Here is a 27,933-nt window from a genome sequence, read left to right on the forward strand (position 1 = left end):
CGACCCGGTCAAGAAGGTTTTCGTGAGGAAAGTGTATACATAGTGCGGGAATAGGGTATACATTGTGCTTGGCACAAAATAAGGTGCTGGGTAATGGGGTACATGTTAAGGCCCTGTGACCAGTAGAAGTAGTCCAGTGTCGGCGCCTGGATGAAATAACAAAAGCCGGAGACCTGGTAGCTACATTGAGGTCAGTGTGGCGTCGAAATCTAGGATAATTATGTTACCTTAATATATAATATATCCGATGAGTATGATGGGAACGGCAGTTGGATTGCGGACAAGTCCAGAACAATGTCAATCTGGTCATGCGGGAAGTATCCAATCCAGGAAATAGTTTCATCTCCTGACGATGAGCGTTTCGTAATAGCCAAAGTAAACGCTTAACTCTTGTAGCTGCTACTATCCTCCTAGATGGAATACAGTGCAGTACATTAGTACATCGTTTACCTTTCCAACGGTAGATTAATTTTTTTGTAGGTGGTCAATCGACCAACGATGACGATTTCATCGGATTTGCTTGTGTTTGACTTTTGCACATCACCGCTATGTGGTTGCCGCTTGGCCACACACATTGTATTTAGCACTGTGCGATAATGCTTCCTTGACGATGATTTTGATTGCATTTTGTAGGCGCACTAACTGGTCTGAAACCATTAGAATTGGCAGGTAACTTTAATGCGTGGGCAATGGACTGGGGATCCCGGTTCACTAACGCCAGTCGCTAGCGTGACTGAACGTAGTCCTGTTAAAAGAGAGGCAGGTATCCGCGTTCAGACGGCAGACAATGAATGGAGGGTTCATGAGGGGTTTACTTCGTGCGACCATCAGGAAGTACGGTTTATGGTCAATAGGACGAGACCAGTGGCATTCAAGCTAAACATCCGTTGAAGGCCCTTTCAAATCTTTTCAACAACACTAGTACACCTGCTGGTATAAATTGCGATATTGACACTATCAGGCGAGAGGTGGCGATGCTGCGTAGTAGTCTGCGTATCGGCCTCTCGACCCCGACGTCCATGGTTCGAACCCAGTCTACTGGACTTTGCTTTTTTTCAAATAAAAATCGTCATTCATAAGGCAAGATATTGAATTTCATACCGATTCCTTGTGGCAAATTTTCATAAGGCGTTTGATTGAAAACCATACGTCCATTTTCCTCAGTGAGGAGCCTTGTCACAAAAGTTGTCATTTTGTTAGAAAGCACAATATCACAAGCTAGAGATGGGCAAAACAGCTCATTGCAGTGAGCGGATCTGATCCGTTCAGCTCATTGAAAAGAGTCAGCTCCTTGGATCAGCTCTTCAGTTCTTTAATGCTACATATATTAAAACATAATTGTTAATATTATTATTTTAATTATTGTTCAAAAATTTGAAAAATTTATGTCATTCATTAATTTATTCATTCATTCATCATTCATCTATTTACCTCACTTTGAAAATTTTAAAAAGTTAAGCTACAGTGAGGTAATAACTTCTATTGAAAAACCGACAATTTTAAACTAATAACATTTATTACGCTTTTTCTGACCGTCTAGTTTTGAAGTCTAGGAATTCATTTAGAACCATCACATTTATTTATATACAAAAACTTAATCAACATTATTTTCTATTCATAATTCTAAGTTACATTTTGTTGATAACGTTTCTCAAATCGTTAATTTGAATAATTCATATGTATATGAACCATATCACGTGTTTCAAGTTTTCTCTTCATACTGGGTGCAGTAAATCAATGCCTCGTTTGCGCGCACTTCTAACTAAGGGTATGCGATAACACACTTTTTCCTAACGAAACGAAACGAAACGAAATTTAAAATGTCTATGTTGATTCGAAACGAATCGAAACGAAATATGGATTTACTTTCGAGATTTCGAAACGATACGAAATCAAGGTCCATTGAATTCGAAATTTTACGAAACGAAACGAAATTTTAATTTTTTTTCCGCGGAATTTTTTTTGAGTTGGTTTTACATTATATACGCAATTCTAATTTAACTTTTTCGAAGTTAAATATCTGTTTTGCAACCAATAGAGCTATAATTACAGAAGAAGCAGTCTATGATAAATTGCCGCGTTCCCGTTTATAAACTAAGTTTCCAATTCCAATGATTAATAACGATGCTGGTCACGTCCTTACAGTCAATTTTGGATTAGGAGAGATTAGTTTCCCGAGCAACACACATGAGGCAAAACAAATTATGTGACTTATACTCGGACTTATATACAAACGAATTTGATCACATTTGAGTTGCTGCATTACCAAATCGGGAATCGTTAGTTAGTTGAAAAGGTAATTCATGTGGAGCCACCTTGGTAAGCGACTAAACGAAGTCATTTTGAAAACCAGAAGACGAAAACCATGTTTCAAATCAATCCGACGCATAATCAATGTGCTTCGTTTAATAATCCTCTACAACATGATCGATTCTGCACTACGTAATTTAGTGCTCTTCGATGCAGACATTATTTTTTTAATCTCGTTTTCTTCCGCACTAGCTAGCATGACCAACATCAACACGATTAATAGCACACTGATTAAACAAATTTCTGCTCGTGAGGCAGATTTTTTTCAGTTTGCGTTTCCTAGACTAGCTGTCGTCCCGTGACCAGCAGTAACACGATCAATTCTGCACTCATATTGTGCAAATAGTCAAATAATATCACAGAGTTTACATTTAAATCTTGTGGGCTGTATGTACATTTCGAAGATTCACCGAATATTAACCTTTGTGTTGAGTACCTTCAATCTTTTGAACTTTTTATTCTTACTTTTAGGTAAGATTCTAATTGTTGCTTGAACGTGAAACGTTGGATTATGTTTTCCTTAGGGCCTTCCTAACTCTTAAGCGGTGCTTACTCATGCGCTTAAACCTAGTTTGAGGCCTAAGCGGAGATGAAGAAATTGGCCTTTAATAAGAAAGAGGCGCTAAAAAAAACTTCACAAGGGCCCTAGGAATCCACGCCACGACTTTGGCGCTTCAACAAAGTTATACTGATCTGATTTATATCCAATTAAATTTAAAGATACTTTTCGTTTTCTTTTAGATATTTCCAACAAAACACTGAAGACGTTTCGTAGAAGAAAACTAAACTCGTATTTGTCGACTCATAAGGGGTTTATTTAGTAAGCGTTAATAGAAACAGCTGTATAGGGGAGACTGGGTAGACTTGATCCCATTTTCTGATTTCCGATGTATAACAACCAAAAACAAATAAACATACGCGATTTACACACAGACTCTCTAAGAAATATAGTATTTAACTTTACTGATGTGTGACAGTCCTTAAATTATTGTTGTTATTGATACACAATCGATTTTTTGGAGTGCTGTCAAAAATTGTCATCGGGGGGAATTGATCCCTCTCTAAGAACTTGCTTTGATAAAATTTGAAAGGTGCCCTCAGATTTTTTAAATATTTTCTCTTCAAAATACGCGGAATTATCGAATTGCTGTGCGTATACATGAGCGATTTTTGTTATTGAATTCGACAGCACATGCAATTTTAAAATTTAGGGAGACTTGATCCCCTTTCTATGAGATCTACGCAATAAATAATTTTTCCTGCCAACCCTTCATCAAATCCGTCAAATCAACAAAAAATTAGAAGCCTAAGAACAGATTTAAATTTTTTTGAATTTTTTCGCCAAATTTTTGTATGGGTGACTAACGGGGGATCAAGTGTCCCCTTATTGAGGCAATAACTTCAAATCCAAATATCCTAAAACTTTGATGGAATGTTGACATTTTCATCAGTACAGATCATTCAGCATATTTATGGCTTTGTGTTGTGAAAAAACGAAAGCATTTGGTCATTATTATGAAAAGTTGTTCAAATTTTGTGTGGCCAATAAAAAAATCTTTAGGAAGGTCAAAACATACAAACCGCCTTGCAGAATAAATAAGGTTGTCAATCCAAAAAATAACTCACCACATAAAGGTCATTTATCTAGAGAATCTTTACTAAAAAATACACTAGAACCAAACAACTTTAGTTCTCGATAAAACAGGTCAAGTCTCCCCGGGGATCTAGTCTACCCTCCTTCCCCTAACATATAAATGTAAAATGAAAAAGCTGTTTTTTATGATTTTGTTCAGCGGCGCAGCCAAATTTTTTGATAATATAAAGCATGATTTAAGTTCAAATTTGTTTCGAGATTCCGCGAAATTCCGTTTAATTTCGTTAGAAGCTAGTTTTTTCTAGCGAAATTTTTGTAATTTTACGAAACGAAACGAAATCAAGAAATCAGATTTCGCCATGCTCAAATTCCGCGAAATTCCGCGGAATTTCGTTTCGAACCACCTGAAACGAAATTTTTCGAAATACCGCATATGCTTACTTCTAACCCTTCTAACCATGCGTAGTTGACATTTCCATACAAGCGAGCCCATTCATTTATATTGGTTCCCGAAATGCGAGAGAAATAAAAACAAGAGAGTAAAAAAAACAGAGCACGGTGCTACAAACAAACCGAGTGCACATGTAGCAGTGTATGCTGGCGGGAAAACCCGTCGCAAGTAAAAGATCCGCTCCGTGCAAGACACAGCTCCCAGTTCGGTTCGTTTGAACCACACGGTTCGCTCGCTAGAATCGGTCGCGACTGATCCGGATCGAGATCCGTGTCGCACGGATCTGAGCTGGTGGCGCAGCTCTCGCTTCCATGTCGCAGCAATTTCGAGCTGGACGACGACATGAGCGGAACTGAGAGTTGTTCGGATCTTCGGATCTTTTGCTTGGTACGGTTCGTTCGCTACCGCACTACTAGGTATCTTTTGTGTGTCCGTTCGTAGCGCCGAGTATGTGGGTATGGGTTAAGAAATAGACGGCAAGCTAGATTATTTTTGCTTGTGTATTTCTTATTCCTCTCTGCAGCAGAAATGATTTCTGTTGCTTGGCTAGATGGTGCTGTCGCTTGGCTTGATGGTGCTTGAGGTGCAAATAATAAACGATCAGCACGTGCGCGGTACTGGACTGGAATGCTCATACAAGCTCGCTTGTGTTGTGTACCGCGAGCGTGGTATTTTCGTTTGTGCTGTACAAAATACAACAGCGCGCGTACTCGAGTGCGTACGCTTGAGGGAGTTTCTCTAGGCGCGTGTTTGACAATGATTTCATCAATTTAAAGTGAGCTGCTGAGCTGGGCTTTTTTAAAAAAGATCCATGGCTCATCAGCTCAATGTAAGGAAGCGAATCTTTGGAACAGCTCCTGAGCGGAGCGCCCATCTCTATCACAAGCTAGTCAAAAAGCAGCTTGGTTCAATTTGGTAGAACCCCGACCGTTTGTACCCGCATATATTTCCAAATTCTGACTTACCGAGACCGATTTTTGCATATGATTTTAAAACCTGCAAAAAAACTGGAAAACTCAGATTTTTTTCCCGGATTTCGAGAAGACTCTTTGAGCTTGGAAAAAAAAGTCTCTCACAGTATGCGCTAAATACATATCGTAATGTACATATACACTGAAAACAATCTTCCTTCTATACAGAAATGATAAATAAGTAAGAGACTTTTTCATTCTTTTTTGGATTTAATGCCTGCTATTAAACCAATGGTATATGTAGGAAATAATATAAGAATGCTGAGAATATTGTTGGAATTTTTCTGGTTTTGATGCAAGAATGATTTTTAAGAGCCTGGTAAGCACTATCCATGACTGCATGAACAAGATCAGCTGTTGACATGTGTTAAGAGTTAGAAAGTGTAAATTGAGATGAACTGAGAAGATTGTTGGAGTTTTTCTGGTTTTGATGCAGGATTGATGTTTTAGAGCCTGGTAAGCACTATCCATGACTGCATGAACAAGATCAGCTGTTGACATGTGTTAAGAGTTCTTCTTCTTCTTCTTATTGGCATTACATCCCCACACTGGGATAGAGCCGCCTCGCTGCTTGGTGTTCATTAAGCACTTCCACAGTTACTAACTGCGAGGTTTCTAAGCCAAGTTACCATTTTCGCATTTGTATATCATGAGGCTAACACGATGATACTTTTATGCCCAGGGAAGTCGAGACAATTTCCAATCCGAAAACTACCTAGACCGAACCCAGCCACCCTCAGCATGGTCTTGCTTTGTAGCCGCGCGTCTTACCGCACGGCTAAAGGCTGCCTTACACCTCGGGAAAATTTTCCGCCGGAATTTGGTCCCCGTGTATTTTAAAGGGGGCCGGGATTTTGATTTTCCGTGCCCAAATTCCGAAAACATCGCATATGCAAAAATACATGGGGAAAAAATCCGCGGACCAAATTCCCGAGGTGTGAGGCTACCTTAAGGAGGGCTGTGCGGTAAGTTAGAAAGTGTTAGAAAGAGTTAGAAAGTGTAAATTGAGATGAACTGAGAATATTGTTGGAATTTTTCTGGTTTTGATGCAAGAATGATATTATTTCCTACAGTATATTTTATACGGGTAGCTCCTTGGTTGTTGTCGACACTTTTTACTGCCGCTGTCAACTGGAAGTAAAAAGGTCGGTACAAAAGATATTTTAGTTACTAGATAAAGATTGTCGCTGTCGTCGCTGTCCGGAACATCTTTTGCTGGTGAGGATAGGGGATCTAAATGTCAATGAAGGAAAAATACATACGATTTGACAGTTTAGTACCACACATGTTTCGGACAGCAGAACCGAAGCGACAATCTTTATCTTGTAACTAAAATATCTTTTGTCGGTACCGATCATTATAAATATAGGGGAACGGTCGGCACTTCATCTCATAGCTCCCATTTTCATCCCATCAGAAACAAAGCACTGAAAAGGAATTTGATTTGTTTCTTATTTTTGTGATTTTTTTCAGCAGTGAGCTCCTATGTTAGCAAAAAGAAGCAACAAGAATGATGCTGTTTTGCTTTGTTTTGCGATGAGATGAATATATGTTCAGTGAGATGAAAAACGGAACAGTTCCCCTATATAGGGCGCTTGCTTGTCAGTTTGTGTGCCCAATAGATCCCCTTTGATTTTTCTGGGAAACGCCTTGTAATAAAAACTGCGTTTCAAACAGTTTCCCAGCAAAATCAAATTGGATCTGTTGGGCACACAAGTCGACATAGCAAATGCCCTTATATTCACGTTTTGGGTAGATTTTCCGTTGTCCTGAAAATATTTAATCTATAGGTAAAATGTAAAGTCGCATCATTTAGTCAGTGGTGAACGCACTACATATATCGAATATCAATATTTTAATCTTTTCAGTAAAACATTTTCAAATATTCATTTCATACGTGTAGTTCTTTCGCTGCGAACAAGTGGTGTATATTTTATTCTCTCCTAAAGTTGGATAAATAATATATTGCATAATCTGTGTTTTTTGTGAATTCGTTACAAAACATAAGTCAAACCTGTGTTTCCTCCATTCGAGTGATTAATATTATATAATTTATTAAATTCATATAGTTGATAAGTATTTATTTCACAAAAAGTGCTGTTGCAGCCCATCTGCGGCCCGCGCCACTATAGAATATATTTTGGCCCTTTGGATATATCGGCCAAGAACTGTCAAAAATTTTCAACTTCAGCTTGCGTCGGTTGTTCTTCGCGAAGTGCGGTTGATATTCGTCGATTTACGTGTGAAATTTTGCGAATATCGAAGTGAAATTACTTTCAATTTATATATTAAGCATCAGTGTAACATTATCAAGTGAATTTTCTATACGAAACAATGGATTCAGTTGTTAAAAAGTGAAAACCTCAAATTGCAAATGGTGACGCACGCGGCGTTTGGCGTTTGAGATTTGACAACCTCCCTTTCTACCAACACATCCAAAGACACCACTACGATCAAAACAGTCCCGTATCGGTGAGTTTTGTTGTCAAACAACAGCTGATTGCCCAAAACAAAGTACACGTGACTTTTGTTTTCAAGGACTAATTCGATTGTGTGCGTTTGTTTTTATTTTTGTTTTCTAGTAAACATGGCTTCGATGTATGCGCAGACTACATCGTCACCGCAAACACAACAGGTGATTGATTCAGTACAAATGAACCATTTTCGGAGCTTTGTAAATATGCTGGCCGATCCAACCGCGAAGGATGAAATAAAATTGAAGGCGGCCCAGGAGTTGAGTGAACATTTTGAACTCATCACACAATGCAGTTCATATCCGGGTTTCCTCGATCATTCGTTGAGAATATTTCTGAAAATTCTGCAAGAGGGCGAACCGCAGTTTATCTCAGAACTGAATTTGCAACAGGTTCGTAAAATAATTTTGGAAATGATACATCGATTGCCCACTTCGGAGCTGATTCGACCTCATGTGAAGCAAATCATTGTGCTGGCAATTAAACTACTGCAAACAGACAATGAGGAGAACGTTCTTGTTTGTTTGCGTATCATAATCGACATACACAAACAATACAGACCACCATTCCACCCGGAGATTCAAGACTTCCTGTCGTATGTAAAAACGATTTACTCCGATTTGCCAAAGCACTTGACTACAATGTTCGAGCCAAAGCAACCGATACGGGTCAAAGATCTGAAGGAGGTTAATTTTGAAGGTTTGCTCCCGGAAACATTTACCATTACCTCGATTCAGGTCGAAAAAAAGACTGCAGACGGAAAATTGTCCACGGTTACGGTATGTTATTGATGTTAATATGCCAAAGATACATTTTAAATATTGTTCTCACTTACAGTACAACTTGATTCCAAAGGGCATCAATTCGTTGAAGGTGTTGCAAGAATTACCAATAATTGTGGTATTGATGTATCAAATATACAAAACCAACGTCCATCAAGAAGTTGTTGATTTTGTTCCACTGATCATGACAACCATCACCCTTCAACCTTCTTTGATCCATAAGTATGTAGTCATATAAAAAAAAGAACCAATGCAACGACCAATTTGTTCATGGATTATGATTTTCAGGAATTCCCCGGCATTTAACAAAGAAATATATGTGGATTTCATGGGGGCTCAAATAAAGACATTAGCCTTTTCGGCTTACATCATCAGGCTGTTCCAAGATGTTATACTGACCCACGCTCCAACTATGGTTAAAGGCATGCTCAATCTACTAGAAAGTTGTCCCAAGGAAGTAGCACATTTGAGGAAGGAGCTACTTGTGGCAACCCGACACATTCTAGCGACTGATCTTCGCAACCGTAGGATCTTGAACATTTGGTCGCTTTGAATATAACCAGTCTAATTGCTTTGTTCATTTTCCAGACTTTGTTTCGTCCATCGATAAGCTATTCGATGAGGATATTCTGCTTGGAAAGGGCTGGACTACGCACGAGTCTCTCCGTCCGTTGGCTTACTCTACTCTGGCTGATTTGGTACATCACGTACGGCAACACCTCAGCTTACCGGCACTGTCGAAGGCAGTTTATCTGTTTGCGAAAAATGTGCACGACGAATCATTGCCCACGAGCATTCAGACGATGTCCTGCAAGTTACTGCTCAATTTGGTGGAATGTATCCGACTTAAAAGTGATGTGGAACCAGCAGCGAGTCGGGAGCTACTCATCACCATGCTGAAGGTGTTTACTCAGAAATTCCACACTATTTCAAAGCTGCAGCTTCCGCAGATAATGCAGAAATGGTAAGTGTATGTGAAAAATTGGGATTCATTACCGCAGATTGTTTACCATAGTATATACCTACACTGTAATTAACGGTGATGATATTTTGTTGTTAATAACAAGCCCGGTGTAGGACATTTTCGGATGGGAAATAATCTCGACTTTTCTAGGCCTAACTATCAAAAGTATGAAACAAACATTTTTTTATTCTATTGATCTAATTGTGGTAAACAAGCCTCAAAAACCAATGTATAAATCCTACTTTTCAAATAAGGTAAAGAGATCGCCAAAATATCAGATAATCGTCTTAAAACAATATGATATGTACTAGTTTTGTTTAATCCAGAATTCAGATAGGGGGAAAGACGGCTTTGGCAGGTTTTGTTCTATTATTGTCAGGAGGGTTTTTGTCAACCAAATTTTATGAAATTTGGCCACAATATTCTTTGATATGCAAAGAATGTTTAGGCCAAATTTAAGCATAGTCAGTCATAAAAAACCCCCCTGCCAATAATAGAACAAAACCTGCCAAAGCCGTTATTCCCCCTAACTCGCATTATACAACAATCCATTTTATTGCATCTTCTTCAGGAAATCGTTCAAGCCGGAGACTACTACTACAACCAGTACCACACCTGGAACGCCATCCACCGCTCAAAGCACTCCGGCGCCAGGAACCACGCCACAACATACTCCACAAACCCCGGCGGTTCAGGACAGCACCGTCCCCAAGGATTTCCTTGGAATGGATCTATCGGAGAATTCCTTCAAATTGACTAGCATTGGCTTTCCCCAGCCCAACAATCTCAACGTAACTGAATACCGAAGTTTAGTAAAAACGCTCGTCTGCGGCGTGAAGACAATTACGTGGGGCTGCCCTGCGGCTAAAATTAACCCCAACGACCATAACATGCCAGCTTCCAAGCTATTCAATCCCAACGAGATTCTAATTTTCATCGATTTATTCCACTGGGCTCTGGAGGCGCTTGACATATATACGATCAATGTTCCAGCCATGGGTATGCCGCAGGCTTTGCCGCAACAGAAACAAGCTCTACAAATGCCTCGCTCTAAGGAAGAGAAAGAAGTGCTTGAACATTTCAGCGGCGTATTTTTGACAATGGATTCGCAGAATTTCCAGGAAATTTTTGCCTCTACAATTGATTTCATGGTAGATCGACTGTACAAGAACTCGGCCCTTCAGGTGATTGCCAACTCGTTTCTGGCAAACCCCAAAACATCTCCGCTGTTTGCAACGGTTTTAGTTGAATATCTGCTGGAAAGGATGGAAGAAATGGGATCCAACATCGAGCGATCGAATTTATATCTAAGACTGTTCAAGCTAGTTTTTGGAAGTGTAAGTTTGTTTGCAGCTGAAAACGAGCATATGCTGCGGCCACATCTGCATAATATTGTTAACCGTTCTATGGAACTCGCTATGACGGCCAAAGAGCCGTATAATTACTTCCTCCTGCTAAGAGCACTGTTCCGCTCAATCGGAGGAGGATCTCATGATCTTCTATATCAAGAGTTCTTGCCGCTATTGCCGAATCTATTGGAAGGACTCAACCGTCTACAGAGTGGATTCCATAAGCAGCACATGAAGGATTTATTCGTGGAGCTTTGTCTAACTGTGCCAGTGCGATTATCTTCTCTGTTGCCATACTTACCAATGCTGATGGACCCATTAGTATCGGCGCTAAACGGTTCGCACACGCTTGTTAGTCAGGTATGTAATTTATTTATAATATGGAATCCTAATTTAAAGCATTCATCGTAGTTAAAAGACAACTGGTAGTGAAGGTTTTCTAGATAGTAAGTGAAAACAATTTTAAATATTGCAGGGTTTACGAACGTTGGAACTGTGTGTGGATAATCTACAACCGGATTTTCTTTACGATCATATTCAACCGGTCCGAGCCGATTTGATGCAAGCATTGTGGAGGACACTTCGTAATCAAGACAGTGCTGCGGTTGTCGCATTCAGAGTGTTGGGCAAATTTGGCGGTGGTAATCGAAAGATGATGATTGAACCCCAACAGCTACTGTATCAGGAAAGCGATGCCATCCAACCAGCCGTTGTGGCCTACTTCCAGGAACATCGCAAACCTATCGACTTCCCGGTCGATAAAGTAATTGAGACGGCGTTCAATGCTCTAAAAACCAGTACCACCGATCCGTTCTATTGGCGGCAAAGTTGGGAAGTGATTCGCTGTTATTTGGCGGCAGCAATCTGTCTGGATGATGATAAGCATACTTTACAAAAGCTTTTTATGCACCCGAGCTTCACCGACAACAACGTGGTTGCTACTGGAACTCATTATACTTTGCAGGATAAGCAAGCTCGACTTACTCATCAAACAGCGCTAACAGGAATGTTTGTAGCCGCCGCAACCAAAGAACTACGTGGTTCCGTTCTCCCTACAATGGTAGCAGTCGTACGCCACTATACGATGGTGGCCATTGCCCAGCAAGCTGGTCCCTTCCCTCATAAACACCACCAGATGAATAATGGCCTTGATCCCTTGGTGCTTATCGATGCTTTGGCAGCTATCATGGGTCATGAAGAAAAAGAACTCTGCAAACCTGGAAATTTGGCTATGGTTCTGATTCTGGAAACTGCAACCAATATTATGGGATCAAAAGAACGAGCATGCCGCTTGCCAATGATGCAGTATCTCGCCGAGAAAATGGCTGCGTTGTGTTACGAACGACCTTGGTATTCAAAAATGGGAGGTTGCATTGCTCTCAAGTTTCTTTATCAGAATATGGCTATGAGGTGGTTGTACCAACACTTGTTCATATTTCTCAAGGCTTTTATGTTCATCATCATGGATCTGACTGGGGAAGTCTCTAGTGGAGCCATTGACATGGCTAAAAATTATTTAGAAAAGATGTTGAAAATTTGTATGACACCTCTGGACAGAGATTGCAAAAACGAAGAATTGATCTCAACGCAGAAGAAAGCTATGTATGACGTTATTCATGAGTTGGTGAGACAAGTGACTAGCCCGCATACTCTGGTGCGTGAAACGGCCATGGCTTCGCTGAGGCTAATTGCTGAACTTCAAGGTAAAACAGTAACCGAAGTCATGAGCCCACATCGTGAAGTGTTAGTCGATATGATTCCTCCGAAGAAGCACCTGCTTCGGCATCAACCAGCTAGTGCTCAGATTGGATTGATGGATGGCAATACCTTCTGCACAACTTTGGAGCCGCGGTTATTCACTATTGGTAAAAACAAATCCAATCAGTTTAAATAATTTACCAGTTTTCAAATGTTTTTATTTTCTCGTTCTAGATCTCACTATACTGACCCATAAAGTTTTTTATCATGAAGTACTGACACTATCCGATGCAGAAGACACTACTTTGAACAAGTTGGATTGTTACAAGACGGTGACGAATTTGATTCCGCTTAGAAAAAGTGCCCTGCGAGCGTTGGCAGCTTGTCATTACATACCAAATGGGTGCCGGGAGAAAATCTTTTCCATTTTGTTCAAAGCATTGGAAAAGAACAATGTTGAACTACAAGAAGCGGCATTCGAATGCATGCAAAACTTTTTGCAAGGATGCACCGTTGATAAGGAGACCGTGAGTTGCATTATTGATTAAGAATATTTTTTTCACTTCAAAGATCTGATTTCAAACAGAACATTTCGCATGATTCGTTTCAAGCTCAGTCGATTATTTTGAAATTTCTTGCCTGAACATTTGAAGAATCTCGGAATTCCTTTATAATAACATAAACTATTGAAAGAATTCTCAATCTTGCATTTTAATATTTAAATAGCCAATAATTCATATTTGCACAAACATCTTCATGCGGGATCCATCATTAGCTCATCGTACATTTATACACTTTTAGATTCACGCTGGTATTCGTCCTTTACTGATGCAACTAGGTGACCATCGTAATCTGACGCTGAATGGCGCCAAGCGCTTGTCCTACTTAACGCAGCTGTTCCCTTCAATGTTCAACGAAAAACTATGCGATTCGCTGCTACAAATTGTCAAGAAACTCCTGGAAAGCTCAATCGCAGCCAATAAGGGATCTAACTTTTTGGCAGCATCGAAAACAGGCGAAACGGAGCAAAAGATAGTGACAATTATTGGCATTTTCCATCAAATTCCAGCCGCTTCGGCTAAGTTCATCGATAGCCTCTGCAAACTGATTTTGCAAACCGAGAAAAGTCTGATGATTGAGCCGTGTTCGCCATATCGTCCACCGTTGGTTAAGTTCCTGCTTAAATTTCCGAAGGAATCTATGGAATTGCTTTTGAGTGATGTAAATGTGAAAGATGCCCAATGGAACCGTTTTATGATCTATCTACTGAAGCACAAGGATGGTTTACCGTTCCGGAATGCTATACAGGAGAAGGGACCTAGGTTGATTCAGCTCATATTTATCAATTCGGAGGGAAGTGTGGCCATTGCACAGGGGTAAATAACTCAAGAGCTTACCTTATGTATGCTCATTCATTTAATTTATTCTTTTTTTACTCAGGAAACCAATTGAAGATAGGTACGAGGCTCAGAGACAAGCCATTCTCATCATTTTCACACTAATAGAATTTGACAGTCCTTGGATTTCGAGTCAAACTGACATCATTGCGGCATTGAAGAACATATGGAAGAATGATTTGTATAAGGTGAGTTTTCGTTTATTAATTCCATTGCAGGAGATAGCATATATTTTCAAACAGAGCATTTTAATGCTTACTCTACTAGCTTGGACTACCTACATGATTTAGTTTTACTTTTGTGTTGAACAAACATATTTTCATTTTCTTTTTTGACAAATTTCATTATTTGAGGGGGAGTTCAGATTTTTTTGGGAAAATAATGAGTTCATTTCACCAAAATAACATTCAAAGTCAAGGTTTGAATCCAAAGGAGAATGAGAAAATCTCTCACTTATCATGTCCGTATACACTCTCGATAGGTAGCATATGCAGAATGCAGAACAGCCCCTAGATGAGCGACAGTTACACAGTCACAAAAATAGCTCGTGTGGTTTTATTAAAGCTTGGATTTCAATATTTTCTACAGTATTTGGTTCCTCATGAAACAAGGATTCTGTACAAACGTTTACATGTTGGAAAAGACCGTTATTACGACCATACAAGGCATTTTTGTGCCTGTGTAACTGTCGCTCATCTAGGGGCTGTTCTGCATTAGGTCCGTTTTGTGTGAAGCAAACACATCTCTGTGTTATTGATTTTAAGCGTGTACCGTGAAAGACGTTTTTCGGTAGCTGTTACGATAATGAACTGATTTGGGGGGCTACATCCTATGATAAATTTCTTTTAATGCATTTCAACTTGTTTTACACAGCTGTGCGAAAAAAATATGGTCCCAACATAAAATGAGCGAGAACAAAGCGTTTTATTAAACTTGTATAATACAAGTGCGATAGTTTTGTTTTCATGGCTTGTTATGATTCGAAGATGTTTTTGCCTCTCTTTTATCGTTGTTCGTCATCTATTGAGAGCGATTTCTGCAATCCCTGTTCAAAGTAAATTATCTGACACGGTTGCGGATTTCTTCGACGCTACGGTGTTGGGAACCACTGAACCACCAGTAACACTACCATCACCAACACTGCTAGCTTACTGGTAGCAGCTCGTCTGCTACCCGTTGATGCGCGATAGCAAGAACAACAACAATATCCTGCCATTATGTTTTGTTAATGTATTCAGTCCGCGCGCTTCCCGCGAATGTTTGTTTATGTTTTAGTTCGTCTTCTTCTTCGACGCGTACATAACAGTGGCGACGAGAAAAAGTTAATTTTGAGAACATTTCCGCGCGAGAGCAGTGAAAGTGTTTCCATCACGGAAGAGGCGGAAAATTTCAGAAGCCGTCATGTTTTCGCCTCCCGGTGATAACCCGTCGGGATCAGTGCTGCCGGTACATGGACTGCAGCAGACACCGCAGAGTAAATTTCAGCAGCAGGGAGTGCCAATGAAGAATCAGCAGCCGCCGCCGAATCCAATCATTCGACCACGATTATTCCAACCCAGTGTTTCCCAAGCCAGTACACACGTTACACTAGGTTAACAGCAGCAAGTGCAATCAAATGTTTCGTCGATCGATCCGATGATGCTGCACTTCTTCCAGCAGGTGCAGCAACAGTTCAACCTGCAATTCCAGCAGCAGCAGGTGGAAATGTTTCGGACGGCCTTCTCGGCGAAGGAGGCTTCTCGATTCGCTTGCGAGTAACATCCGCGAATTCCGGTACCAGCCGGATCAAAACGTAACCTTTGCTGGATGGTACGAGCGGTACGAAGATCTATTCGCTAAAGACGCCATTCGACTTGACGATGAAGCCAAGGTAAGACTGCTGCTACGGAAGCTGGGCCCATCGGTGTACGAGAGGTACACCAGTTACATCCTACCGAAGAGCCCGAACGAAATCCGATTGCACGACACAGTGAATAAACTGAAAAGTTTGTTCGGCATGACAGAGTCCGTGATCAGCAGGCGATATCGGTGCTTGCAAGTCACAAAGCAAATCGCCGAGGACTACAAAACGTTCACCTGCCGGGTGAACAAACTCTGTGTCGAGTTCGTGTTGGGGAAGCTATCGGAGGATCAATTCAAGTGCCTCGTGTTCGTTTGTGGGTTGAAGGCGGAAAGTGATGCGGAAATCAGGACGAGGTTGCTCAGCTGCATTGAAGAACGGAACGATATAACCCTGGAGCACATTTCGGACAAATGTCAGCGGCTTCTGAACATCAAACACGACACAGCGATGATATAGACAGCGTCTTCGTCGGCAGGAGTGCAGCAAGTAAAGAAACTGTACAACAGAAGTTTTCGTTCCGAAAGAGCTTCGCCGGGGTCAAGATCCGGCAGAAATCGGAAGAGTATCGGTCCAGCAAGCTACGGAGCTACGGTGCTATGCACTACTCCAAGGACTGTTCGTTCCAGAAACATCAGTGCAACGACTGTGGGCAACATGGCCACAATCACAAAGACGAATACTGTTCCAGTGCGAAGAAGGTCAAGTCTTCAAACAAGTGATTCTCATCCAAAAAGCTGGAGTTTCAGTGTAGCTCCGAAGTGGTCATCAAGAAGAAGAAGCGCATCGGTCGATTTTTCATCGTAAAGCAGGAGCTTAACCTGGTCGGGCTCGATCTTATCGAAGCTTTCGTTCTCTGGTCGGCGCCTATGGACCAATTTTGCAATCAGGTCCGCAGTCATTCAACGATCGTCAACTCTTTCAAAGCAGACTTCCGGAAAGTCTTCGGCGATGCACCAGGGATGTGTACGAAGGCGAAAGTAAAGTTTACGCTGAAGGAAGGCAGATCACCAGTGTTCCGACCGACCCGTGGCATGTACAGCACCGTCGACGCCGAGCTGGATCGGCTAGAAAGTACCAACATCATCACACCGGTCGACTTTTCAGAGTGGGCCGCTCCCATCGTCGTTGTGCGGAAAGCAAGTGGCGCAATCCGCATATATGGTGACTACTCCACGGGCCTCAACGACGCTCTTCAGCCGCACCAGTATCCGCTTCCTTTGCCGGAAGACATCTTCGCCAAGCTGGCGGATTGCAAGGTATTCAGCCAAACAGACTTGTCAGACGCCTTCTTGCAAGTAGAAGTGGACGAAAGCTGTCGGGAGATGCTCACCATCAACAGTCACCGAGGACTCTACAGGTATAATCGGCTTTCACCAGGAGTCAAAGCAGCACCCGGAGCATTTCAGCAGTTCGTAGACACGATGCTTGCTGGTCTCGAACGCACTTCGGGATACCTCGATGGCGTTTTGGTCGGCGGAGTCGACGAAGAAGACCACAAACGCAACCTACAAGCAGTTCTTCATCGCATCCAGGATTTCGGATTCACCATCAAAACCGAGAAGTGCACGTTCGGCCAGCGACAGATAAAATATTACATTTGGAATTAAATGGGATAGTTCAAACCCGTCTTATGACAAGTGAAAACATTCAACTAAAAAGCTCAAAATAATTTTCTTAAGTTAAAATACGTTGGACACCTTATCGATGAGCACGGTTTGCGTCCGGATCCAGCCAAAGTCGAAGCCATATGCATATGCCAGTGCCGAAAAACGTTTCGGAAGTTCGTTCGTTCTTGGGAGCGGATATTCGTCCCGAGTATGCGCAAGCTTTGATATCCGCTCGATGAGCTGCTCAAAGCCGACAATAAGTTCGCCTGGAAGGCGGAGTGTGAGAAATTCTTCGCTACCTTCAAGCAGATTATCCAGTACGACTTATTGCTGACACACTACAATCCACAGCTCCCCATAGTAGTAGCAGCGGATGCATCGTCAGTGGGCATTGGTGCGACCATCAGCCACAAATTTCCAGATGGGTGGCTGAAAGTAGTCCAGCATGCATCCAGAGCGCTGACACCTGCAGAGCAAGGCTACAGCCAACCATGCATGCTCTGATATTTCCTAAAATACGATGGTAATTTTGTAATCATTGAAACTATGATAGCATAAAACCGAAATTTGCTCTAGAAATAATGCAAAATAACGGGATGAAAAGTTAGCAACAATATTTTCTTCTTTTTTGTTGTTGACAAATTTTTTCGGATTTTTGTCATTATTATCTCCTTGTCGTTGGTTCTCTTTTATCGCTTGTTTCGCATGCGCATTAAAAAAAAAGATTCCTGGCATCGATGCACTCGATCATCCCGTCGGCGCGTACATAACATACCTTCATGTCGTCGGCATATAATACTTTCAGGCATTTAACGTCGTTCATATACAACAGGAATAAAAACGGCTTTAGATGGCTGCTATGTGGAACGCCGGACCAAAACGGGAAAGGGCAGTGAAATGTGATCTCCGATTTTAACCTCGTCCAGTTAAACAGGATTGAAGCCATCCAAAAGTGGGGTTTGTTAATGCCTAATTTTTCGAATTTCACAATGGCGATCTGATGATTCATCTTGTCGAATGCTGCGGAAAGGTCCCATTTGTCGAATTACAAAGGAAGTGAAACACGTTAGGTTTAGTAGTAAGTTGATCGTTTAGGCAAAAAACCGTGTTGGTCGTTCGATATGTAATGTGCGTACTTCTGAACCAATTCCTTGAGAACAATCAGCTCAAACAGTTTAGCGCAGCTATTCCCCGGTAATTTGAAACAATCCTCTGGCATCTTTTTTTGAAAACTGGGAATAAATATGACTGTTTTCAGCAGTTCAGAAACACTCCGGTAGTCAATGAGAGGTTGAATACAGCAGGTTATCTTGAAGAATTTTCAGTAGAACTCATGCAATATTTTATTATTTTTCAAAACAAATTTTGATTTTACTCTTCAAATAATTTAATTTGGCCCCAAAATTAGAGCAGGGAAAAAAATAGTTGTTTCAGCCTACACAAATGCATACACATCTCTCTCAAATCTACATGTTATTAGAAATATATTACTTCTTATTAACAAATTCAATAATTATATTTTTCAGACTTGTCAGTCATCCGTGGTTTGCGATATGTGGCATCTGGTGGCAAAGATTTTGATTGAATACTTTTCGCACAACACGAATGAAATACCGCTGCTGTTCCAACTGTTAAGAGCACTGTGCCTTCGATTTATACCGGATTTCCAATTCTTCCGAGATTTCCTGCAAAACACCGTCTGTCAAAGCTACACCGTCGATTGGAAAAGGAAGGCTTTCTTCCACTTTGTGGAATGCTTCAGCAGTCAAGAAGTTTCGCAGGATCTGAAAGCGAAAATTTTGACCATGGTAATCATTCCAAGCTTTGCTGTTAGTTTCGAGAAGGGCGAAGGGAATAAGCTTGTGGGAGCACCACCGGCACCGTATTTAGAAGATGAGAACAACATCGTGTCGGTGTTCATCAACAAAGTCATTGATCCGGAGAAACCGTTTGCGAATGAAGATGCTGTGAGGATTGCTTTGTTGCAGTTTGCATGCTTGTTGGTGGAACGAGCTTCGCCACATATCCATGATGGAGATGCCAACAATAAGCGGGAAGGAAACAAGCTGCGGCGACTGATGACGTTTGCTTGGCCATGTCTGTTGCCGAAGAATTGTGTAGATCCTGCTGCTAGGTACCATGGCCATCTGTTGCTTAGCCACATCATAGCTAGGTTAGCAATTCATAAGCGGATCGTACTACAGGTGTTTCATTCATTGCTAAAGGCTCATGCCGTTGAAGCTAGAACGGTGGTTAAACAGGCACTAGAAGTACTTACACCAGCAATGCCGTTGCGCATGGAGGACGGAAACACTATGCTGACCCATTGGACGAAGAAAATCATTGTCGAAGAAGGCCATTCAATGCAGCAGCTTTTCCACATCTTACAGCTACTGGTTAGACATTTCAAAGTATATTATCCTGTACGGCACCATTTGGTTCAGCAGATCATCAACTCAATGCATAGGCTTGGCTTTACCGTCAATGCCACCATAGACTATCGCAAGCTATCCGTTGAACTGGCGGAAGTAATCATCAAGTGGGAACTTCAACGTATCAAGGAAGAAACCGATGGTGGCAGTAGCACAACGGAAGACGAGGATAATAAACTTCAAACGGACACTAAACTGCAGCTAACTGGTGCGGTGAAACGAACCGCTCAAGATGAAGAAGCTCGAAAGAAGTTAGCCACCGGTAAGTTTTTTTTGTTGAATATAAACGATTGCTTTGCTACTTTCTATGGAATGTACTTTTCTTTAGAAAAAGTTAATTTATTCAACTATCAGAAAAAAGTAATGAACAATAGGCTCAAAAAACTGACAATCTAAAATGACCGCTTTTATATACTACGTACCTATCTTGAAGCGTCTTGGAACATTTTTTTTATCTAGAATCGGCACCCATGTTTATAACTTAGTCTGACGCGCCACTGATATTCAATCAGAAAAAAAAACTAACACGATTTTTTTTTATTTTGACAATTGTATGGTTTTTTTTTCCACAGGTGAAACTAATCCTCAACCATCTCCAAGTACTTCAACTGGAACAACAACCGCTGGTGTAGCTCCTAAAGTTGAAGGATCCGGTAGGCCAATTGATCGGGCCCATTGTGATGCGGTGCTAAACTTCTTGTTCCGAATGGCGTGCCAACTCAACGATGTCTCAACTACTCCAGGCACTATATCGCCCGGAGAAAGTTTGTCCAGAAGATGTGTCAACCTGCTCAAGCTGGCCATTAAGCCGGAGGTGTGGCAGCAACCCTTTGACTTGAAGCTAACATGGTTGAACAAAGTATTCACTAGTATTGAAGGACAGCAGCCAAACATTGGAAATATTTGCACTGCCCTGGAGTTGTTGACTTTCCTACTGACAGTGCTAAAAAAGGAACAGATTCTAACTACGTTCCGTCCCTTGCAGCAAGGTCTCTCTGCTTGCGTTACTTGTCCTAACACCCGAGTTATCAAATTGATGCATGGACTCCTGACTCGCCTTATGTCAATTTTTCCAACTGATTCGCATCACAAACATGATGAGTTGGAAACTCTTTACGCCACCATCAGTAAAATGATATCCGATAACTTAACAGCGTTCGAGAAAAATGCACAAGCAAATCCCTCAACTTTGTTTGGAACCCTAATGACTCTTAAAGCAGCATGCACTAACAATCAAAGCTACATAGATCGACTTGTAATCCCGCTCATGAGATTGCTAAACAGACTGACAAAGGATCACCTAAGCGGGATCGCAAATAATCAAAACGGCAATGGTGAGGCTGCAACTAATACCGGATCAATTGCCCTGGAGCTACTCGTGGTTTCGCTGGATTTAGTGAAGAACCGAGTAGTCGTGATGAGCGTAGACATGAGAAAGATGTTTATTGGGGGAATTCTAGTGGGATTGATCGAGAAAAGCAACGATGTAAAAGTGATTAAAGCAATAGTCAAGATGATTGAGGAGTGGATGAAAAACAAAAATTCTCCGGTCACTGTCTCGCAAGCACCAACCTTACGTGAGAAGTCCATCCTATTGGTTAAGTTGATGCAGTACGTGGAGAAACGGTTTGCTGATGATCAGGAATTGAATGGACAGTTTTTGGAGCTGGTGAATTACATATATCGCGATGAACAACTCAAAATAACCGAACTGACTTCCAAATTGGAAGCCGCTTTCTTGGCGGGATTGCGTTGTAACCAGCCGAAAATACGAGCCAAGTTCTTCGAGGTGTTTGATGGTTCCATGCGACGCCGACTTCACGATCGTTTACTCTACATCATATGCTCTCACGCATGGGATTCGATTGGACAGCACTACTGGATTAAGCAGTGCATCGAGCTGTTAATTTTGACGACGAACACCACGACGCAGATTCAAAACAGCAATGAGAATCACTTGCTGCCAAGCATATCTTCGGTAAGTTTACACAATGTTATTAATATTTTCAGTTAGAATCAAATCTATTGATTACCATACGAGTTCAAGTGATTATTGTAAAATCGTTTTCGGGTTGGAACCTGTAAGAACTCATAAACTGCTCAACTTCTCATTATCAAATATCTTACAAATATCTTCCTATACGGCCCATGATTTCATAGTTTGACGTATCAACCATTCGAAATTTCATCGAGTTTTACTTATTTCGCGTTTTCTGGGTTAATTGAACCGCTGCAGCATCGAAACGCTGCTTGTTCCAAACCTCATTGCCAACCAACCAAGTGCCTACGGGTTAAAATGTTTTAACTTGGCGATGCTTATCCCTACATTATTCGAAATACATGCGGAATTGCAATGGTTGTTTTTCAGAAATTTTATTTATTATTTTTAAACAAAAATCCGAGGGAGGAACATTTTTTTTTTAAATATTTGTATCGGTCTAATGTGTCAAAACGAGAAAGGCAAAACATACTAAATATTAAATATTCTATCTTTTATCGTTTTCAGGTTATCAACTTGGCCGAGTCAGATGAGAAGAAAAATTTCGTAATCTATACATCCTTGCAGAACGACCCTACGGAGACGTTCGATCCCATCGAAGACAAGGAGGACGCTTTTGATATGGACATGAGCGTGGATTCGAATATTTCCCGACACGAAGAGAGTGAGCGTCCTGTTGCCAATCGTCAGGCCGCTTTGGCCAAACTCATAAGTCGTCAAGCAGAGTTTTTGGAAGCAAGTCGTAAAGTTCGTACGGAACAATTGCTAGTGGCCACCGCTCAGCTGTGCCACATGGACACCCAACTGGCGGAAAGGGTGTGGCTCGATGTGTTCCCGCGTCTATGGTCAATATTGGACCACGGCCAACAGCAGTCATTGGATCGAGAAATAGTGCCATTCCTATCCTCCGGAACGCATATTATTCAAAAAGATTGTCACCCAAGCGCACTGCATACGTTCGTGGAAGCTTTATCACATTGCGATCCACCTGTCTACATCCCGCCAAACTTGATGGCGTACTTAGGTAAGGCGCACAATTTATGGCACCGCATGACATTGATGCTAGAGGAGATGGCGCTGGATTGGCCCAATAGAAAGGAAAGCATTTCTGAATATGCGGAATTTGATGAGGAAAATTGCCGAGATGGATCTTACGTTATGGACCCTCTTTCCCAGATGTATTCTTCATTGCACGAGGAGGACTTGTGGGCTGGATTGTGGCAAAAGTATGCTAAATATCCAGAAACAAACTTAGCAATTGCCCATGAGCAGATGGGATTCTTCGAAGAGGCTCAAAGTATTTACGATTCGGCAATGACTCGTTTCAAACAAGATCTCAACAGTGGGACAACTCCGCTAGACATGAATAGTGAATTAGTTTTGTGGGAAAATCACTGGATCCGATGTGCAAAAGAACTCAACCAATGGGACATCCTTATGGACTACGGTCAACTGAATAAACATAAGAATTCTTTTCTAATAATGGATAGCGCTTGGCGGGTTCCGGATTGGACACTCATGAAGCAGGCACTCTCCAAAGTGGAACAAACCTACCCGAAACAAGTAGGCTACAAGTTTAATCTTTATCGAGGTTATCTGACCATTTTGAATCAAGAGGAACAACATCCGTCTGTGGAGCGTTATGTTGAGGTGGCGTCCGCCTATTGTATGCGCGAGTGGCGCCGGTTGCCACCCATTGTTTCGCACATTCATCTTCCCATTTTGCAAGCCTCACAACAAATTATGGAACTGCAAGAAGCAAGTCAAATTCATCAAGGTGTGGTGCAGAACAGAAGTTCGTCTCTACATGATATGAAAGCGATCGTTAAAACGTGGCGCAATCGATTGCCGGTCATTGCGGATGATTTGTCTCATTGGAGTGACATCTTCACTTGGAGACAGCATCATTACCAGATTATCACGTCCCATTTGGAGCAGCAGGGTGACAGCAATGGGCCATGTATGCTGGGAGCGCATGCTTCGGCACAGACAATCATCCACTTTGGTAAAATTGCCCGCAAGCAGAATTTAACAGGAGTTTGTCAAGATTCGTTATACAGGATTTATACGATACCTTCGGTGCCGGTCGTCGATTGTTTCCAGGTATGATATACTAAGACTTTATCACACATGCCTCAATAAGAGATTATGATTTAAAATTCATTAAATTTTCCACAGTAACTTCCTTCTAAAGGTCTGCAAGTTTTTGATAGTTACAGTCGCGATTCGCTGGTTGGCCCACGACCTCGGCCCAACTAACAAATTCGGTTTTTTAGTTGGGCCAACTGACAGCCATTTGAACACGTGTATTTCGACTTGAACATCACAAATGGTGTCCAGTGACGCCCAATCCCGTTTTCCGTGTTTACATTGAATTTTGACGTACGGTTGCTTTTTAGTTGGCCATGGCCCAACCAGCGGAGGCCCAACTAAAAAGTGACCCAAGTATTAAAATCCCAACCAGAGAATCCCGACTGTAATTTATTGTTCTTCAAATATGTGACCGCGTCTGCTAAGAACTTACATGTATTAATAATCCCTTGAACTTCACAACTCGTATGGTCTTTTCTATATCTTTTCTAGAAAATCCGGCAACAGGTCAAATGCTGCTTACAGATGGCTGCTGTCAATAACAGTCGATCGGAATTGTCCGAAGCACTGGAGGTAATTGAACCAACCAATTTGGACTACTTTTCCAAGGAAATGACGGCAGAGTTCTATGCGTTGAAGGGACTGCTGCTGGCCCAGACCGGTCGTTCTGAAGAAGCTAACAAAGCATTCAGTGCAGCTACTCAGTTGCACGATACGCTCATCAAAGCATGGGCCCTATGGGGAGATTATTTGGAACATATTTTTACCAGAGATCCTCGCCAAATCAACCTCGGAGTGTCTGCAATGACATGTTTCCTGCATGCTTGTCGGAATCAGAATGAAAGCAAGTCTCGCAAATATCTAGCGAAAGTGCTGTGGCTACTGTCATATGACGAAGATAAATCTCTACTTGAGGCTCTTGATAAATACGCAGTTGGAGTGCCACCAATTCAGTGGGTACCGTGGATACCTCAACTACTTTGCTGTCTGGTACAGTACGAAGGAACCGTTATCCTTAATTTGCTAAGTCAAGTGGGACGAATGTTTCCTCAAGCAGTGTATTTCCCCATTCGAACGCTCTATCTTACTTTGAAAATAGAACAAAGAGAAAGATATAAAAGCGTTGAGGCATCTGCCGCGGCACAAAAAATGGCAGCAAACAAGACTGAAGCAGGAGCCGTTTCTGGGGGTGGTCAAGTTACTATTTCCACTCAACCTGGAGGTTCCGGCACTCAACAGCAACAGCAACCTGCGACTCCCGGCCAACCGGGCCAGGCACAACCCGGAACAGAAAATCAACAATCAGCCGCCGGTGGTAATCTGCAGGCAACCACAACACCTATCCGAGCAACACCACCTATGTGGCGATGCTCCAAGATTATGCATTTACAGCGTGATATTCATCCAACGGTTCTGAGCTCTCTAGAGGGCATCGTCGACCAAATGGTCTGGTTCCGCGAAAATTGGTACGAAGAGGTTCTGCGACAGCTACGTCAAGGATTGACAAAATGTTATGCAATTGCATTCGAGAACCGTTGCTCGGTTAATGAGGCGACTATAACTCAACACACGCTCAATTTCGTCAAGAAGTTGGTTTCCACTTTTGGCATTGGAATTGGTATGTCGCATGATTTTTTACATTGCTCAATTTATAACCCTTCGTTACATTCACAGAAAATATCTCAAGTTCCGTTTCGTCGAACTTCTCGTCGGCCGCTTCGGAGTCATTAGCGAGACGGGCACAGGCAACAGTTCAGGACCCCGTTTTCCAGAAAATGAAAAGCCAGTTCACCAGCGATTTCGATTTCTCCCAACCAGGTGCCACCAAACTCCATAATCTGATCAACAAGCTCAAAATTTGGATAAAGATTCTGGAGAACAAAACTAAACAACTGCCGAAGTAAGTTCTGTTTTGCTATTTTGTTGAAATAAATTTCCATATAAGTATAGAAAAGTATTTCTATACCTATATTATGTTTACTGTAGACACGACTGGTCAGAGGAGTGATGATCAAATTTCATTAAAATTCGCATAAACACATACAGAAGACAAATCTTGACGTATCACATTAACATGCTTTTCTATTTCTTTCAGATCTTTCTTGATCGAAGAAAAGTGCCGTTTCTTGTCCAACTTCAGTCAGAAGACAGCAGAGGTCGAATTGCCTGGGGAACTTTTATTACCGAAACATTCACACTACCACATTCGGATTGCTCGCTTTATGCCACGAGTGGATATCGTGCAGAAGCACAATACCGCGGCGCGACGTCTCTACATACGTGGAACCAACGGCAAGATCTATCCGTACTTGGTAGTGAACGACACAGGCTTGGGTGATGCCCGACGGGAAGAACGTGTCTTGCAGTTGTTGCGTATGTTGAACAACTACCTTGCCAAGCAGAAGGAAACTTCACGGAGATTCCTGCACATCACAGTGCCACGGGTGGTGGCAGTCTCACCACAGATGCGTCTGGTAGAAGACAATCCGTCAAGTATTTCACTGCTCGACATTTACAAGAATGGGTGTACCAAGTTGAATATTGAGCACGATGCGCCAATCGCCAGGTATTACGAACGCTTGGCTAAGGTTCAGGCTCGTGGTTCGCAAACCAGTCATACAGTGCTGCGAGATATTTTAAGAGAAGTACAAACCACGATGATTCCTAAAACTATGCTTAAAGATTGGGCAGTCCGGAATTTCCGCTCGGCAACGGACTATTGGCAGTTTAGGAAGATGGTGAGTGCTCATAGTTGGAATACTCTTTGGAGGGAAGAAAGGTTGGGACGCTGCGGGTGTTATATCGTGGACCCCCAATAGTTTAAACGCTCCTTATCTAAAACAAAATCTAAAATTGCGACATCAGAAAATGAAAAAAAAACTCGACTGTCGCGAGCCCTCTCTTTAGTTTTTAACTGGAGCTATAATATTCCGTTCATTTGTAGACGGTCTGCCTTTCGAATTTTTCTTTTCTTTTTGATTCCGCCTCTCGTGTATTGAATCTTCTGTAACATTTTATACACCATCGTGTTTCCATGATTTTCAACATCGCAATAATTTATCATTTCAGTTCACTCTCCAATTATCGTTATCCTGTCTGATGGAGTATTGCTTGTTCCTTACTCGACTGAACGCCGATATGATGTACCTCCACCAGGACTCTGGTCTAATGAATGTATCATACTTCAAGTTCGACGTTGATGATAGCACTGGCCTGTTGGATGATAGTCGACCAGTTCCATTCCGGTTGACGCCAAACATAGTGGAATTCCTATCGACGATTGGCGTTTCAGGTCCATTGACGGCTTCTACCATAGCTACTGCGCGGTGTCTGGTGCAACCGAATTTCAAGCTTCCCACCATTCTGCGAGCTATTCTGCGAGATGAAATCATTGCTGTGCAGAAGAAACGAATTTTAGATGAAAAGATCATCGATCTCAACACGGATCTCTCACAGGAAAATCCAGCTGTGGAAATCGATTCAGAGACTGTTATTGGTACCGTGAACAAAGCTGTCAACAACATCATGGCCCGACTGAATTGCTTGGCTCGGTTTGATAATTCTGAGGTGAAGAAGATGAGTACACTTGTACAAGTAGCCAGCAATGCGGATAATCTTTGCCGAATGGATCCGACGTGGCATCCTTGGTTGTAAGGATTCTTTATCTAACGATGGTCTGAGTGTTTTAACTATTGTTTTAGCAGTTAGAATAACAATTTAAACTTTTTTTTCTTAATAAAGTATTTCATCAAAAAACTTTAAATGTGGGTATTTTTTTTAGAGAAATTAGAGAAAAATTCAAGGTTAATATTGCATAATTTACTATATCAAACAGTGTTAGATAACATACACAGCTTCTTGCGCGTTTTTTCAATCACCTTATATCAGGGGGTACGGGGGTTGAGGAAACAACGCGTATTGATTTTAATGTGTGTTCCCGAATATACTGGGCAATATGGGTCATCATTTGG

The 27,933-nt window shown here is 41.7% G+C and overlaps 1 protein-coding gene across 1 annotated transcript; it reads left to right on the top strand.

Moving 5' to 3' along the window:
* The first annotated feature begins 7,232 nt into the window (after positions 1–7,232).
* Positions 7,233–27,725, top strand: LOC134227672 (transcription-associated protein 1). The gene is made up of 17 exons (XM_062709334.1): positions 7,233–7,798; positions 7,909–8,579; positions 8,638–8,804; positions 8,871–9,106; positions 9,171–9,546; positions 10,118–11,255; positions 11,371–12,760; positions 12,828–13,120; positions 13,395–13,969; positions 14,034–14,178; positions 18,967–20,134; positions 20,445–21,850; positions 22,379–23,974; positions 24,455–25,580; positions 25,637–25,862; positions 26,058–26,700; positions 27,032–27,725. Exons 2-17 carry the CDS (start codon positions 7,914–7,916, stop codon positions 27,614–27,616), a joined length of 11,736 nt encoding a protein of 3,911 aa, XP_062565318.1. The 5' UTR covers positions 7,233–7,798; positions 7,909–7,913; the 3' UTR covers positions 27,617–27,725.
* The last annotated feature ends 208 nt before the right edge of the window (positions 27,726–27,933 follow it).

This window comes from Armigeres subalbatus, chromosome 3 (genome assembly GCF_024139115.2).
Source record: "Armigeres subalbatus isolate Guangzhou_Male chromosome 3, GZ_Asu_2, whole genome shotgun sequence".
Taxonomy (NCBI): Eukaryota; Metazoa; Arthropoda; class Insecta; order Diptera; family Culicidae; genus Armigeres; species Armigeres subalbatus.